Source organism: Oryzias melastigma, linkage group LG5 (assembly GCF_002922805.2).
Source record: "Oryzias melastigma strain HK-1 linkage group LG5, ASM292280v2, whole genome shotgun sequence".
NCBI classification, from domain to species: Eukaryota; Metazoa; Chordata; class Actinopteri; order Beloniformes; family Adrianichthyidae; genus Oryzias; species Oryzias melastigma.
Window position 1 is genome coordinate 1,598,661 of NC_050516.1, and position 14,699 is coordinate 1,613,359.

Here is a 14,699-nt window from a genome sequence, read left to right on the forward strand (position 1 = left end):
TGCGCAGAGAACCGGAGGCAGCTCTGCGTAAAAGTGCCGAAGGAAGTTTAACCCTCCTCTCCCCTCCCACAGGGGGCTTTGGTCGGTGGTCGCGCTGGGAGCCAGCATCATCTGCAACAAAATCCCCGGTTTGGCCCCCCGTCAGAGGACGATCTGCCAGAGCCGGCCCGACGCCATCATCGTGATGGGGGAGGGCGTGCAGATGGGCATCCGGGAGTGCCAGTTCCAGTTCAGGCACGGGCGCTGGAACTGCTCGGCCCTGGGGGAGAGGACAGTGTTTGGGAGAGAGCTCAAAGTGGGTATGTAGCACGCGCGGGCTTCCGTCCTGCATGCGCGCAAAGCCCTGATGCGACTGAGATTCAGCCCAAAAATGGGCCCAAAGTTTTATTTGTCACGAAAACTGAAAGAAAACATAATAAAATGGGACAAAAATGTTTTTTTCCCCCCCCAGAAATACTTGAAATGCACGAATAGAATAAAATGTATGAAATCCAAATACAGAAACAGCAGCTTATAAATCAATGTTTACAAAATAATTTCTTAAAGTTTTGACTTAAAACATTTTTCTCTCAAAAACTAGCAGTTCTGGATTAGAAAAAAATCAATTTTAAGACCAAAGAGGCAAGATAATCAGAACCCTGTGGGACACCACAACCAACTGGATGAATATGAAACACAGCACAGTATGTTGGATTGAATTGATTTAAACAGAGCAGCACCTTCATCCAAACTGTAATTTACAAGCTTCAAGATGCAACTGGTGTGTAATACTCCTGTTTGTAGTGAATCCCAGCTAAGAAGTTTTCATCAGATCACCATTTCTTAAACAATTGCAGCATTATCTCTGGGATAAAAGGACACAAGTGGGTCAGATTAAACACCAATAGTCTTGTTTGGGAGTTTTCAAAATAATTACTTTAAAGGCTCAATCTGATTTAAAAAAAATCATGTTTTTGGTGTTTTTGTGGCATTATTCTCATGATGGAGGACATGAGGAAAATGAAGCTTATTATAGTAAAAACTGCACTTCTGAGTATCTCTTTATTCAAATTGTTGTGAATATGGGGCAGACGAGTAAATGCCATTTGAAAAGGTTTGTGGATGTGATGTCAGTGGTACAGTGGGCGGGGCCAAAAGGTCCCTAATCCGCTCCATTCTGATACATCCACTAGATCTAACTCATTCGTTCTCCTCATCTGAGCTGGAATCGGGATCAGAACTGTACGGCTGGATAGCTCCAACAGTGCACACCATTTTTACTTAACCAGTAATGTTACGTTGGGGGTGTGAGGGGCTGTAAGCTAAATCAGTAAACAGAAAGATGACAATTCTCAACAGTCCCGCCCACAACTCGGCAGCAAATTTCTAATCAACTACTGAATCTCTGCAGAAACTATGTCGTAAGAAACAGCTCAGGTTTTTTATTTTGCCTAAAAATGGCCTAATTTTAGTTGAAAGACCACCAGGAATGCTTTTAAAATAGATTTTTTTTAAAAAAAACGATCAGAGTGGGCAAATTTTCACATCAGCCAGTATCAAGATTTCTGCTAAAAATATCTATAAAAAAATTCTCCTTTGATTATGATCGATGACTCAGTGCGTCTGACGCAATATTTGCAAATCGCAGAGACTGACAAAAAATGTGCTTTAAGCTTATAAAGCAGTAAATGATGCTACTTCATTTATTCAACACATCAGTAAATATTTTGTTTCCAAATTGAAAAGATTAGTCTGGGGGTTCTCCTTGAGGAAAAAATTCAAATTAGAGCCCTTTAAATGCATTTTCCAGGCATCTGGGGGATTATTTCAGTTGATTTGAAAGCAGTAGAGAAGAGGGATTTAGTGCTTAACTTCTACTCTGTCACTGCTGACAACTATGATTTCCCCCAACCTGGTTTCCTGTGGCTGCTATCTATGACACAACTTCCAAAACCTTAGAGGAGGAGCTCCTGAAGGGCCTTTGTTTATAGAGTAAACTTACTAGTAACACCATCATGAAACGTCTCTTTTTTATCTTAGCTCAAATAAGTTGTTGAAAAAGTCCTCCTTTATTTACCGCCTCACGAGGAGAGCTGTCAGTCACCTGTAGTCTGAACCTGCTGAAATGAATGAGAATTAGTCTATTTTTTATCGACTGGGGGGGATTTTTGACAGAAAAGGCGCCTCTTCTTAATTCGGCCTCCAGGTGATTCATTTTTAGAAGAAAGCACACAGACACTCCTAAAGTTGCACTCACAAAGGATTCATAACTGCTATTATTATTAAACACTTTTTTCCCCACTACCATTGTTCAAACGCAATGCATTGTGGTCTATATTTGCTACTGTAGTGAGGATCGCACACTGGTTTATCACAAAGACTTCTGGGAAATTTCTATATTTTGGAGTTGTAGATTGCGACAGCTCTACAAAAAGGCGAATGCACTTTATAGTGAGTAGAGAAGAAATTTGTGAAGGAATTTTCTGAAAAGAAGAAGAAAATCCTTTTTTATTTAAGATTATGGGTCACTGATCTTAAAGCTGTAAGCAAGTTTTTTTTCTCATTTATTCTTTTACTCTTACGTAAACACGTTTTTTACCTCAACTTTGGTGATTTTAGTTTGAAGTAGAAGTCTGTCAAGCTTTTTTTTCTGATACAACCAACTTCCAGTGTACAATTGAAAAATCTGAATCATTTCTGCATTTCTAAAAAGTTTAATTTTGTCAGATGGTTGCTAAAACTAAATAATGGGAAATAAGAGGTAAAATGTAAAGAAAGTTACTCTTGCTCTAAAGGGCTTATTAGATTAAACTAAATAAATCAAAGTATGAAAATTAATCCTAAAACATGAATAGTTGCTGTTGGATTTATTTCACTTGCAAAGCTTTATTGAGACATTTCAAAAAATATAAGTTAGGATGAAAACAGAAGTCAATATTTTTTTAAATATGCATGAAAAATCAATTATTTTAATATTTAATCAATAGATTGTCGAACAAACAGAATATTTATTACTTTTAGCTCTGGGATGACTTTGTGTTTTTGATGTCCTGTGCACTAGTAACACGTTTGTGTGTGTTTTAGTATGTCTTCATGTGTATGTTAGGGTTTCTTCATGTTAATCACATTAGTGTGTCTTTTTGTTAGGAGAGGTGTCTGTTTTGTGTGCGTTACAAATGAGTGCAGTCTTGATTGTCAGCTGGGAGGTCACTCATCAGAGCAGGTTCATAAGATTGAGTGGACCGGGCATCTGTCTCCGCCCCTTTTTAAAAATTATGCTGCAAATATTTCCTAAGAAAACGGAGCCACAGTCTTAAAGGAGAGCCCACTATAGCTTCTTTACCCAACAGTAAGCGCTGCCTTGCAGCTGCAGGCTTCTCCTCTGCTGACGCGTCTGCGATGTTTGTGTGTTTGCAGCTTAACTCTTGCATAAATAGTGGAGATAAAGTGGACAGTGATTGTTGAAAATTGCTACGAACGCTCAAAAAGCAGTGCAGAGGAGACATCCCTCCGAGGTACTTGGCCTCTGACATTTGGACAGATGTCTGTGAGTCTGAAGCCAAGGCTCTGCTGTTGGTGGGAAAACAAGCCTCAGACTCGACGGTGTTTGTGGAATAAGGCTGGAGGCGATGCTTGTTCCAGAGACGACACCATTTCCCAACAATCCCGTACTCTGGAAGGTCCTCGGAGACGCTGCGAGCGCCTCTGAAGCGTGTCGGCAGTGAAAGTCGGCGCATCCGACGCACTTTCAACAATTACAGTCTGAACGACTCCAGAGTGTTCTTCGTGTTTTCACAGTCTGCTTTAACGGGATGCACACAGACAACGGCTACAAGATACACAAACCTGTGCCTGCCTTTCACCCACCCCGAGCTGCACCTCTATGCATGTTCATAAATTACCACCTCCCCTCCCATAACCTTCAAGTTCAGACTTGTACATTCTTCTTAGTTTACAAATTTACCTCCAGGTTCTGTAGCTTTGGCAATAGGCACCTTTAAAAAAATGATTTTAGTCTGGTGTTTCAAGATTAAAGTCTGTGGAGAAAAAAACGATGCCAAATAGTTTATTTATGCTGCATAGATTAAAAAAGGGTGCCCAAATTTAGATAAAGGAGCACATAGTTTAGGTCCAACTGCCCTGAGTGCATTGTTTTGTCTCAGTGAAGTGAAACTGATAAATACCACAACTCATAAAATCTAAAGTGCTGCTAGCAGAAGTTTGGCTTTGGCCTGAGATCCTCCCCGCCGACCAGCCTGACCTCCTCAGGTATGAGTGTGAGGGCTGACCTGCTCTCTCTGTCAACCTGCAGAGGCTGCAACCTCCACTTTTTTTAGATAATCAATCTGTCAGATGCTTTGCTGCCATCTGAGCTCCAGAAACGTGCTCTGAACATGTCAGGAGAAAGCAGCTTCTTCACCGGTTGGTTGTGGAGTTTCTGCACAAGCTGCAGATGAGCTGAAGCACTCAGAATGAGGAGGTGAAAGTCTCCCCTCACGGAAAATCCTGCTGCTTTCTCCAACTGTCATAGATCAAATATTCAATATTCACATTCCACAAGCTGTTAGTTTGACCATAAGTATTAAATTATAGAGCTATAAATCACCCTGCAGTTCAGATATGTTCTCCTTGCTTGACTTGATTACTCCTACGTCAGACTTTCTACACGGTTGGGCTGAGAGTTTGTCTGCCTATAAAACACTTGATTAATGCATCGACTTGTGTTTCATGATCTGCTTTAAATCTGCTATGCCAAATATGTGAGGAGGCCTGACGGCGCCTGCAGGAAGGAATCCTGTTGTCTGCTCCTGTGATTGAAGGAGTTTCTTTCTCCACCGCAGGCAGTAAGGAAGCTGCTTTCACCTACGCTGTCATCGCTGCAGGGATTGCACACGCAGTCACCGCCGCCTGCACGCGGGGGGGCCTGAGCGGCTGCGACTGCGACCAGGACAAGCAGGGTCTCTACAACCAGGAGGAGGGATGGAAGTGGGGGGGCTGCTCCGCCGACGTCCGCTACGGCCTGAGCTTCTCCAAGGTGTTCGTGGACGCGCGGGAGGTCAAGCAGAACGCCAGGACTCTGATGAATTTACACAACAATGAGGTGGGACGGAAGGTAAGAACAGCAGGTTAAACTCACCTGTGCACGTCCTGCTCCACAAAGCATCCCTCTGCCTGAAGGCTGGGCGTAACCATGACGTCGGGCCTCATTTGAAGGGGACGATCATGTATTTTTATCAACTTCACACCACAGAAACTCTTGTGGCCTTTGTCACAACTGCCTCTACAGGTGGCGAAAAATAGGCAAACCTGTACGAGACACGCAGGATCTTAGACCCCTTGGTGAGTCCATAGAGCAAAAATGTTCATGCACATTTTTATCTACGGGTACGCTGCGGGCGACAGGTCTGAGCGGGCTGAGCGAGGGAGGAGTGGTTTGCATCTTTGATTGACAGCGACAGTGAGGTTAGCTTGAGGTAATGGAGAGTGGTACCGAGTGAAGGGATGCCAGTTTCTCCACTTTCTGTGGTGGTTAAAGATTGGTCTCCTCCACCTTCTCCAAAAGCAGGCGCTCATGGTCCAGACTGAAGGAGCCCTGTGTCTCAAAAGGAAAATGATGCAAGCATCATAAGCTAAGTGAGGGATAATACCTGACAAAGTGTGCGTTATGAGAAATTAACGCACTTGTGCGTTAATTTCTCATAACACACACTTTGTCGGGTATTATCCCACTTGTACCATGGTAATTTACAAAAGAAATTAATATTCAATCAATATTAAGTACTTTATTCTTGTTATTTCTTTGGTTTATATCACTTTTTCACATATAGCGAACTATTTGATAGTGATGCTACGATGACATGGCGACACGACACAGCGCCGGAAGCCGACACAGGAGCGGCAAAGTGTTGTGCATTTTGAAGGACAACCCGGACAAATGTGGATTGTTTTAGTGAGCAGTTAAAACATAAACACACAATCAATTTTACCACAGGTTTGGTAGACTCTGCTCTTCTTATGTGCTCAAAAACCAGAAACTCCCCCCTGTGGTGAGACAGAAGACTGCATTATTCATGCGCTGAGTGATGTGTGTCTTCTGAGTAGGAGAATAACTCTTTAAAATAAAAAAAAAAGAAAACAAAAATCAACCTAACATTATAGGGGTTGACTAATTTGTCAATATGAACTCCTTTACATTACAAAAGGAAAGTGATGTATGTATGCTGGTAGTCATGATAGGTTAAATAAAGCATCAAATCGTAGAGAAAGTTCACTTCTTACTTCTTGTTTTTGTACAGAAGATGACGCAAAAGTATGTTTTAAAGAAGCCTGTGCAGTGATACAGAACGTTTGGGCAGTGTGACCGGAACTTCTTTTTTAAGAGTGGTTTATCACTTTTTAATCCAATCAGAATCGAGTATTCACCTGGACCATGGTATAATAAATCGTTCATTGCAAATCCATCACCAGAGCAGATTTAGCTGGATTCAATGCCTCTTGCACTAAACCTCTGTTGCCTCACTTCCAAGTTGTGAAAGCCAGTAGATTTTTGACAACATGAAGACAAAACACCTACGAGCCATGCTAACGCTAACATGATAACGACTGTTACAGATTTAAAGATGGGCAGGGCTTTTTAAACTGGGGCTGAAGAGCGTGATAATGTGAAACTTCTGAAATGATGCGAGACTTGTGAGACCAGCTGACCAATCACAAAATTCAACTGTAATACTTTTCAACCTGTAGGGGGCAGTTTTAGACCAGGGGTCAGGCATTTTCCTCAAGGGCCCTGCTTGTTTTGCAGCTAACCCTGCTTCAGTAAGTGCTGCTCGCCTGGTCAGGTTTTAGTCGATCAGAGATTGGGGTAATTCAATCCAGCCAATCAGCATCTACTAAAGCCGGGTTAGCTGGAAAACAAGCAGGCCAGTAGCTCCTGAGGAACAGGGTTTGTGACCCCTGCAATTTCAGGAATCAAACAAGTTTACTTTAAATTGCTAAAATGTGGCAAGGACCAACAGACAGCATTTGTAAAGCCCCATTTATAGAGGTCAACAGGCAAAAAAAGTTGATTAACTCATGTGTTACCCTTTAACAACATGAACTATGACAGACACGGGCATGTCGTACAGATTTTTGTTCTTTTTTCAACCCTTCAAATCCTGCTAGATGCTTGAGGGGCTCATTAGAGCTGTTCAAGTTAGAAGTTTGCACTCCTTGTGCGACGCCTAAATATTAGAAATGAGGAAATTTGCCAATCAGAGCGTAGTTTGTTTGAGTATCTTATGGGCATCCTACATGTACTTGCATACCTCCTCGTATGAGCAGCATTTGTCTGCAGTCAGTAAGAGCCAGTATGCTCACCTTATATCACTCATAAGTCACATCTCCGTCCACCTTTCATTAGCCTTAAAAATTCATGATGGACTTTAAGCTTTTTTAATAGGAAATAAGCTTTAAAAGTGCTGTCTGTTGGTCCTTGCCACATTTCTGACAAATTAAAATAATTTCCTTAAACTATAATCTAAACTGTCTGTGTGCTGCCCCCTACAGGTTGAAATGAGGTACAGTAGTACAGTTGAATTTCGTGACTGGTCAACTGGTCATTTCAGAAGTCTGCAGCTCTACTATAAAAGCCCCGCCCACCTTTGATTCTGTTACAGTCGGTGGCTATCGTGTTAGCTTTAGCATGGCTTGTAGGTGTTTTGCCTTCGGTTGTCAAAAACTTACTAACTTGCTCAACTTTTCAGTGGACTTGAAAGCTAGGCAACAGTGGCTTAGTGCAGTTAGTACTGAATCCAGTGAACTCCGTCCTGGTAAATGGGATTTGCAATAAACTTTTCACTCTGGATTGGTTGCTAAATACAATAGCCTTCATAAGCTAATGATGCTAGCACTGAGACAGGGGTCCTCTTTCGTCTGGACCATGAAAGCCTGCCTCAAAAGTTCTGTGGACATACTGGCATCACGTTGCTCGGTACCACTCTCCATATTGAGTGACTACTGTACCTCAAGCTAACCTCACTCTTACTGTCAATCACAGATCCAGACCACTCCTTCCCCGCTCAGCTCGCCTCACCTCACCATTTTTTGCATTTTTCAAATCTTAGCAGAGAGTGAAGTCCTGTTGAAGGAATTGTCCTGTTGTGTTACCCTTCAAACTCAAAATTACCGTCTTTTCTCCAAAGAACGCTTTGGAGGAATATTAAATGTTTCCATCTGCCTGCAACACCACCCCTCAGCAAACAAACCCTTCATATTTTGCTCTGGATATGAGACCCTGCTCAAATCACAATTTCCTGGCTGATTTGGAATGAGGTGATTTCTAGAAATGACTTTTGTTCTGTTCATAGTCACTTTGTGTATCCATGCACACAATGGAGTTTGAAAACATAACAAACATGATAGCTCTGAATGGAAGCCTCACTAGGCGAGTTTTTATTCCTGAGTCTGCTCAGATCCACCTCGTGAATCTCTTAATTTGCACCTCTTCCTCTGTAATTTTTGCAGCAAAGCCTTCATGTTCGCCTGCAGAGATGCCACTTTGTGTTTCAGCACGAGTTCCCAGTTTCTTGAGAAGAATAAACAACACAGAAAAGGTGCTGCCAGAGGCTTAAACGCCCTCTGTTAGACAAACGGCAGCAGCTTTGATGGGACTTCACTTCACTGAGTTCCATGAATCGAGTGTTTGCCGGCTCTCTGAGGCTTGACTGCACTAAGCTGCATGCATCCAAGGCTTTCAACAATTACCCCAGCAGACTCCAGAGAGTCTGAGGCCACGTTGGAGTGGCAGAATCAAAGACGCAGGATGAGACTCCCGTTGAACCGGGCTGCCACACAGTGAGAGGTAGGCGGGGTCAGCTCCTGTCATCCAGTCCCCGGTTCACAGGAGCTCCGCGGTTCCTCCCCGCGCGGTGAAAGGCCTTTTTCCACAGCCGGTTAGCGCTGTCTGCAGGCTCCACAGAAACCTGGAATGAATCCACAGCTGGAGACCTCAAACTTTTCACATCTCTGCTGTCCAGGGTAGATTTGGAGGGACCAAAACAGGTCCGTCCCTCTAGCAGAGCCCCATCAGTGCTAAAGAGGAACATGTCCGGAGATATCGATCTTTTTTCGCAGGTCGTCTGTTTGTTACTCCAGACCACTGTGTGATTACGGTTTCAACACATGAAAACACTGTTAATCTTGATCTGAGAGAACACACAGGAAAGGAAATAAACCTATTGAACATGGTTATTTGTATTTCAGACTGTACAGTACAGTAGAGCTGTTTCCTACGGTGGCCATGAAGTCCAAATCCCACCAACAAATCACTTAACACAAGAACAGATTAAAGATCACAATGACAATTCAAAACAAAACAAATAAAAACAACATTATACCTTTGAAATTAAATAAAGTAATTTCTAGAAATTAAGTTGGTATTATGGGAAATCGCTGAGTTTGATGATGACATTTGATTTTTGAGGATTTTACATCTTCAATGTCAACATATTGATTGTATGATTAGAAGGAGCACATCCAATATCGCTTCATGCCTAATAGCTTTCAGTTGAAATGATGGACAAATGTCATCCATCTCATCAGCAATTTCCCATTCACTATTTCTGGTTTCTTCTTATGTGTCAGTTTTTAATGTTTCATTTTCTTTTCTGGAAATCACTTTTGTTTTCTGAATTTTTCTTCTTTTCTTTCTGTAAACGAAGGATCTTTTGCAGATTTACATGACGGTTTAAAACAAATTTAAAAAGCTTTCTCAGCATCAAAATTTTTCTTAATCTTCACAATTTATTTTTTTAGAATGTATAATCCAACGCCGGAGTTGTTTAAATGGAATATATTTTATTTTTGTGACGGACAAATTTCAGGTCAAAGAATAATTTCAGATGGTAATTTTCTTTGAAACAAATGTTCAATTTATCCCTAATTTAAGTGAAATAAATCTAATTAAAGTCATTAATTAAATCAATTTGCTGTTATAATTTTCTTGGAAGTATTCACACACTTTGTGTCTTAAATTTAAATGGAACTCATTTTTTGTTTTTTTAACTTATTTTTCCCAAAAATTAAACAAATCAGGAAATTCCTGTAAACAATCATGCTGTAGGACTGCTTTTATATAACTTTACGATGTTAGAACTGTTAATGACAATCAGCTTTTTGACACTTTTTCATCAGTTTTTTAGCAACCTGGACTCTAGTTTGTGAACCATTGCCAGTGACTCAGAGGCTGTTTATGTTCAGGATTAATGGAAAGATTGAAAACATAAACATGGAAACAGGAGGACACCTCTGAAAGAAGAGCACCAAAGGTGTCGTAGACTGGTACCGGTCTGTGGGACAGTTGGTACCAGCACGCAAAAAAAACCGCAACCTAAATTTTTTCATCTTATTTGTAATCTGTTTCTGGAGGAAGTTTTATTTTGGAAAACTACTGGACTCTCCCATCACATTCGTCTCTTTTAACGCATGATAAGTCGCTTGGTCACATGTCGAGAATCCATCTGTCACTTTCTTAAAGCGGCCAATTAATAAATATTTATTATTATTATTATTTCTTATTTCTAATTTGTATAATTTTGACAACATGTATTTTTATGGAGGGTAAAATATTGAAAATTATTTAAGATTTAAGTTGATTTATTCTGGAATAATACTCCTGCCTTTTTATTATTCATATTTACGTAAAAAAGTTACAGTTTTAAAGTTTTAAAAATTGGCATTTTGCTAGCTATTTGGACTATTTTGGCATTTACTAAGTTTTTTTAGGCTATTTTGTAGTTTAGCTAATATTTCATTTACGTACATGTTGGCTGTTTTGGCTAATTCAGGCTTTTTTTTAGGCTAGTTGGAAGTTTAGCTATTTTTTTAGCTACATGCTAGCTGTTGCTAGCTTAGGTTTTTTTCACGTTTTTTTAGGCTAATTTGGTAATTAGCTCATATTATAGTTGGCTAATAGCTCCAGGGTTTTCAGCTATTTGCTTCAGTGATTTTAGCCATCAACTTCAGCGTTTTAACTATCAATTTCAGCATCTTCAGCTATTCACAGGTAATGCTATATCTCTAGTTCATAATTATGTTAAAAACTTACAGTTTTGAAGTTTTAAAACTTAGTTTTAGATTGTTCAATAAATGTTTATCTTGTTTCGGCCCGCGCCCTAAGGTGTGTTTTGGATTTTGGCCCCTCGTGCGATTGAGTTTGACACCCCTGCTGTAGAAGGTCAGTTCTTCATCTCGTCTTTTGTCCTGCAGGTGCTGGAGAAGGCCATGCGCTTAGAGTGCAAGTGTCACGGCGTTTCTGGATCATGTACCACCAAGACCTGCTGGACCACACTCCCCAAGTTCCGCCAGCTAGGACACATCCTGAAGGAGAAGTACCAGCAGGCCGTCCACGTGGAGCCAGTGCGGGCCAGACGCAACAAGCGGCCCGCCTTCCTGAAGGTCAGGAAATCGCACCTGTACCACAAGCCCAAAGACACAGAGCTGGTCTACATCGAGAAGTCGCCCAGTTACTGCGAAGCCGACTCTGTGATGGACAGCACGGGAACGCAGGGGCGTCTGTGCAACCGAACGGCTCAGCAGCCCGACAGCTGCGCCTCCATGTGCTGCGGTCGCGGCTACGACACCCACCAGTACTCCCGCGTGTGGCAGTGCAACTGCAAGTTCCTGTGGTGCTGCTCCGTCAGGTGCAACACCTGCAGCGCCAGGACAGAGGTCTACACCTGCAAGTAGAACCTGGACGAATACCTGCTCTTAGTGGCGTAACATGGACCGGATCTGCTGAGGAACTCTGTGTGCTGTCTGTGGAATCTGGAGCCTCCATTTTTCTGAACTTCATGTGATCTGGAGGATTAAATATGGAGAGAATATAGTATCATTCCATTTTTTCTTGATTTGTAACTCATTCAATACATTTTGTGCATAACTTCATGTACTTGTAATAGTGTATTCACATGCGCAAAACTTAAAAAATACAACATACATTTACACATGTAAAACATAAAATTACAGTAGTTTGAAACTAACTACACGCAGATCTTCAAATTACGCACAAATCGCCTGATAGACACAAAACCGCATTTACACACAAATCTAATTTGACACTCTTCACGTCTCCATGATTCGTGTGTCTAGATGCTGCTTTGTATTTTTTAATATATTGTAATGTTTTTACATGTGTAAGTACATAAATTTGCACACAAAATGTATTGTATCAGTTTCAAATCAACAATTACGCACACACAAATCAAATGAGTCTATTTTCTCTCCATATTTAAAGGTAAAATGGCCTCAGAGGATGTCATAAATTGGAACGTACCATTGTTGTATGAGTGCATGTTAAGTGTTCACTACAACCTGTCTCGTGCAGTATGCTCGTAGAAAAAGGTATGCTTGAACATCTTTGCCCTACAGGCTAACCGAGTGGTCTACCATGTTAAAATTTCAGGTGTTCCGCCTACGTGCCTCGTAAAAGTTTTTCGCTTATATCCCCTGAAAAGGCGGTTGGGTGAGAAAGTGAGAAACCCTGATGAATCGTCACTGAAGATCCATTCTTCCAATCTTTGGCCCTCATGACTCCACTGTCCACTGGAAGCTTGTTTTTTTTGCTTTACCATGACTGGATCTAAATTATTTAACTTTTTGTTCTTGGTCTTTTTTACTGTTCATTTTCTCACAATGAGAAATGCTGCTTAAGCATGTTATTAAATACGAACATGACTGGACTTAAAATCTTCTTTCTAGAAATGTTTTCTTGAAACCCTCACCAACAGAATCCACTCGGATGATCCGTGAACCTTTCACAAATACAAATATGATCATGTTTTTTTCATTTCCTGGAAACTTTTCTTTAAAAAGAGAATTTCTAGGATTTTTCTGCTGACTGACAGATGCCTTAGGTGCTGCTGTCTGTGTGGAGGAGTTTTTCTTCAAGGAGCTTCCAGTTGGTTATTCTGTCAACTGCAGATTCACTGTTTTCTTTTTTTGTTTTTATATAGTCCAGTGCAACTACGTCTTTGTTCTGATCCAGGATTGCTCAGTTGGCTCATTTTCAGAGAATAATTTATTCTTTGGAAAACTCCTTATCATGTCGGCCTCATCGAGTTTAAAAGGCTGTAGGGGTATCTATATAAAAAAATAAATAAATAAAAAAAAAAAATAACGGTTGCACTTCAAAGCAACTTTACGTTGCTTCCTAAACCTGTTTCTTTTTATAAAAAAAGGTTAAAACACTGGAATTAAAGATGAAATGTTTAAAAACGTACAATTACATTGAATCAAGGAGGATTTTTGCATCTACATTTTGTTTTTATTAGTTTTTAAAATATATTTGAGCGTTAAAATGAATAGCGAGTCTTATCCAAATAGTCCGACTCTTCCAATGAAACATCCAGGTTTGTTATGATATTGAGGGTTCAAAGGTCATCGGGTCGGTTCTGAACCACCATCCATTTGGTTTGTGACAGAGTGTAAGCAGACTTCCAGGAGTCCACAAAGATGTAAAGGCCTCCAATTGTTTGTTAATAGAAAACATTTGTAAAAGAGTTCTTATTTTTATAGAAAATGTTTCCTAATTTATTTCCTTTTTCTGTGAGAACTTCAAAATAAAAGCATTCAAACTTTGCAGTTACTGTCTGAGCTTATGAAAACTGAATACAAAATAAACATTTTGGTCTGTAATTATTCAGAATGTCTTCTTAAAAGCTATGTTGTCTGTTGGGGGTTGGGCTCTATGTGGATTTCATCTGTAGAAATTAAATTGTTTCTGATGTCTTTAAAAAAAGTATTTAAGCAAATTTCCTCTTTTTTTGCAAACTTGTCTGTTGACATGGCCCTCTGTGGAGCTTCTGTATTACAGTTGTGCTTAATTTATTGGAAAGGGAACTCTATGTAACTTTTGAAACAATCCTGATGTGCAGAAATCATTCACATTTATTTTGAAAGTGTTCAAGCATGTCAATAACTGATGATTTTGTCTTAAATAGGCAATAATTTCAATGAGTGTCCACCGGGGGTGAAGGAGAAATGGTTTTGTTGTCTCAGTTTCAGCTTTGTTTGGTGGTCGATCCTTAAATTAACTTTAAAATTGACTTTCATCACAAAAAAGAAAGAAACAAGCATTCATGCAGCTCCTTCAAATTAAAGTTCTAATTTAAACTGTAAGTTGTCTTTGAAAAATGTGGAGAAAAATGTTTAGTTTTTTTTTTAGTTCTGCACAAACAGATGAAGCTCTGACTGTTGATTATTGTTTTCTTTTCTGCGTAATAAATGAATTTTGGATTCAACTGTATCTTTACTTCATTTTAAATTATTTCATGGGCCTGACAAGGAAATAACCTGAAAAAGTCTGTTTTGGTCTTTCATGTGAAGAACCACGATAGCTTTTGCTTTAACTGTCTGAAGAACTCAGGGATGTTTCGATAAACACATCACTTCATGTGTTCGTTCTTCATTTTACTGTGTAATTCTGATACTATCTTTGGGATTAAAATTTACCAAAGGACTTTATAGTGTCACAAACAGCCAAAAGGACGGAGAAAATCTAAAGTTGCTCTAAAAAAAAAATACAAACTTCTTCTCAGAGTTGAGTTTGGATCCGACAGATTTAACGTTAATCCATGCATTGGATTGGCGACGCATCCAGGGTAGCCCTACTTTTCCCAGCAGTGACTAGGATAGGCTCCAGCAACCCTGTGAAAGGCATTTTTTGTGTTTGGAAAATGGAT

The 14,699-nt window shown here is 40.2% G+C and overlaps 1 protein-coding gene across 2 annotated transcripts in view; it reads left to right on the plus strand.

The window, feature by feature from the left end:
* Positions 1–14,258, plus strand: part of wnt7aa (wingless-type MMTV integration site family, member 7Aa) — a gene marked incomplete in the record, with an annotated part of 16,630 nt that extends 2,372 nt beyond the window's left edge. The window contains 3 exon segments of one of the 2 annotated variants that reach the window (XM_024270987.2): positions 73–299; positions 4,863–5,092; positions 11,227–14,258. In XM_024270987.2, the coding sequence (XP_024126755.1) occupies positions 73–299; positions 4,863–5,092; positions 11,227–11,706 (937 nt within the window). 2 annotated transcript variants of the gene reach the window in all.
* Between the last annotated feature and the right edge of the window lie 441 nt (positions 14,259–14,699).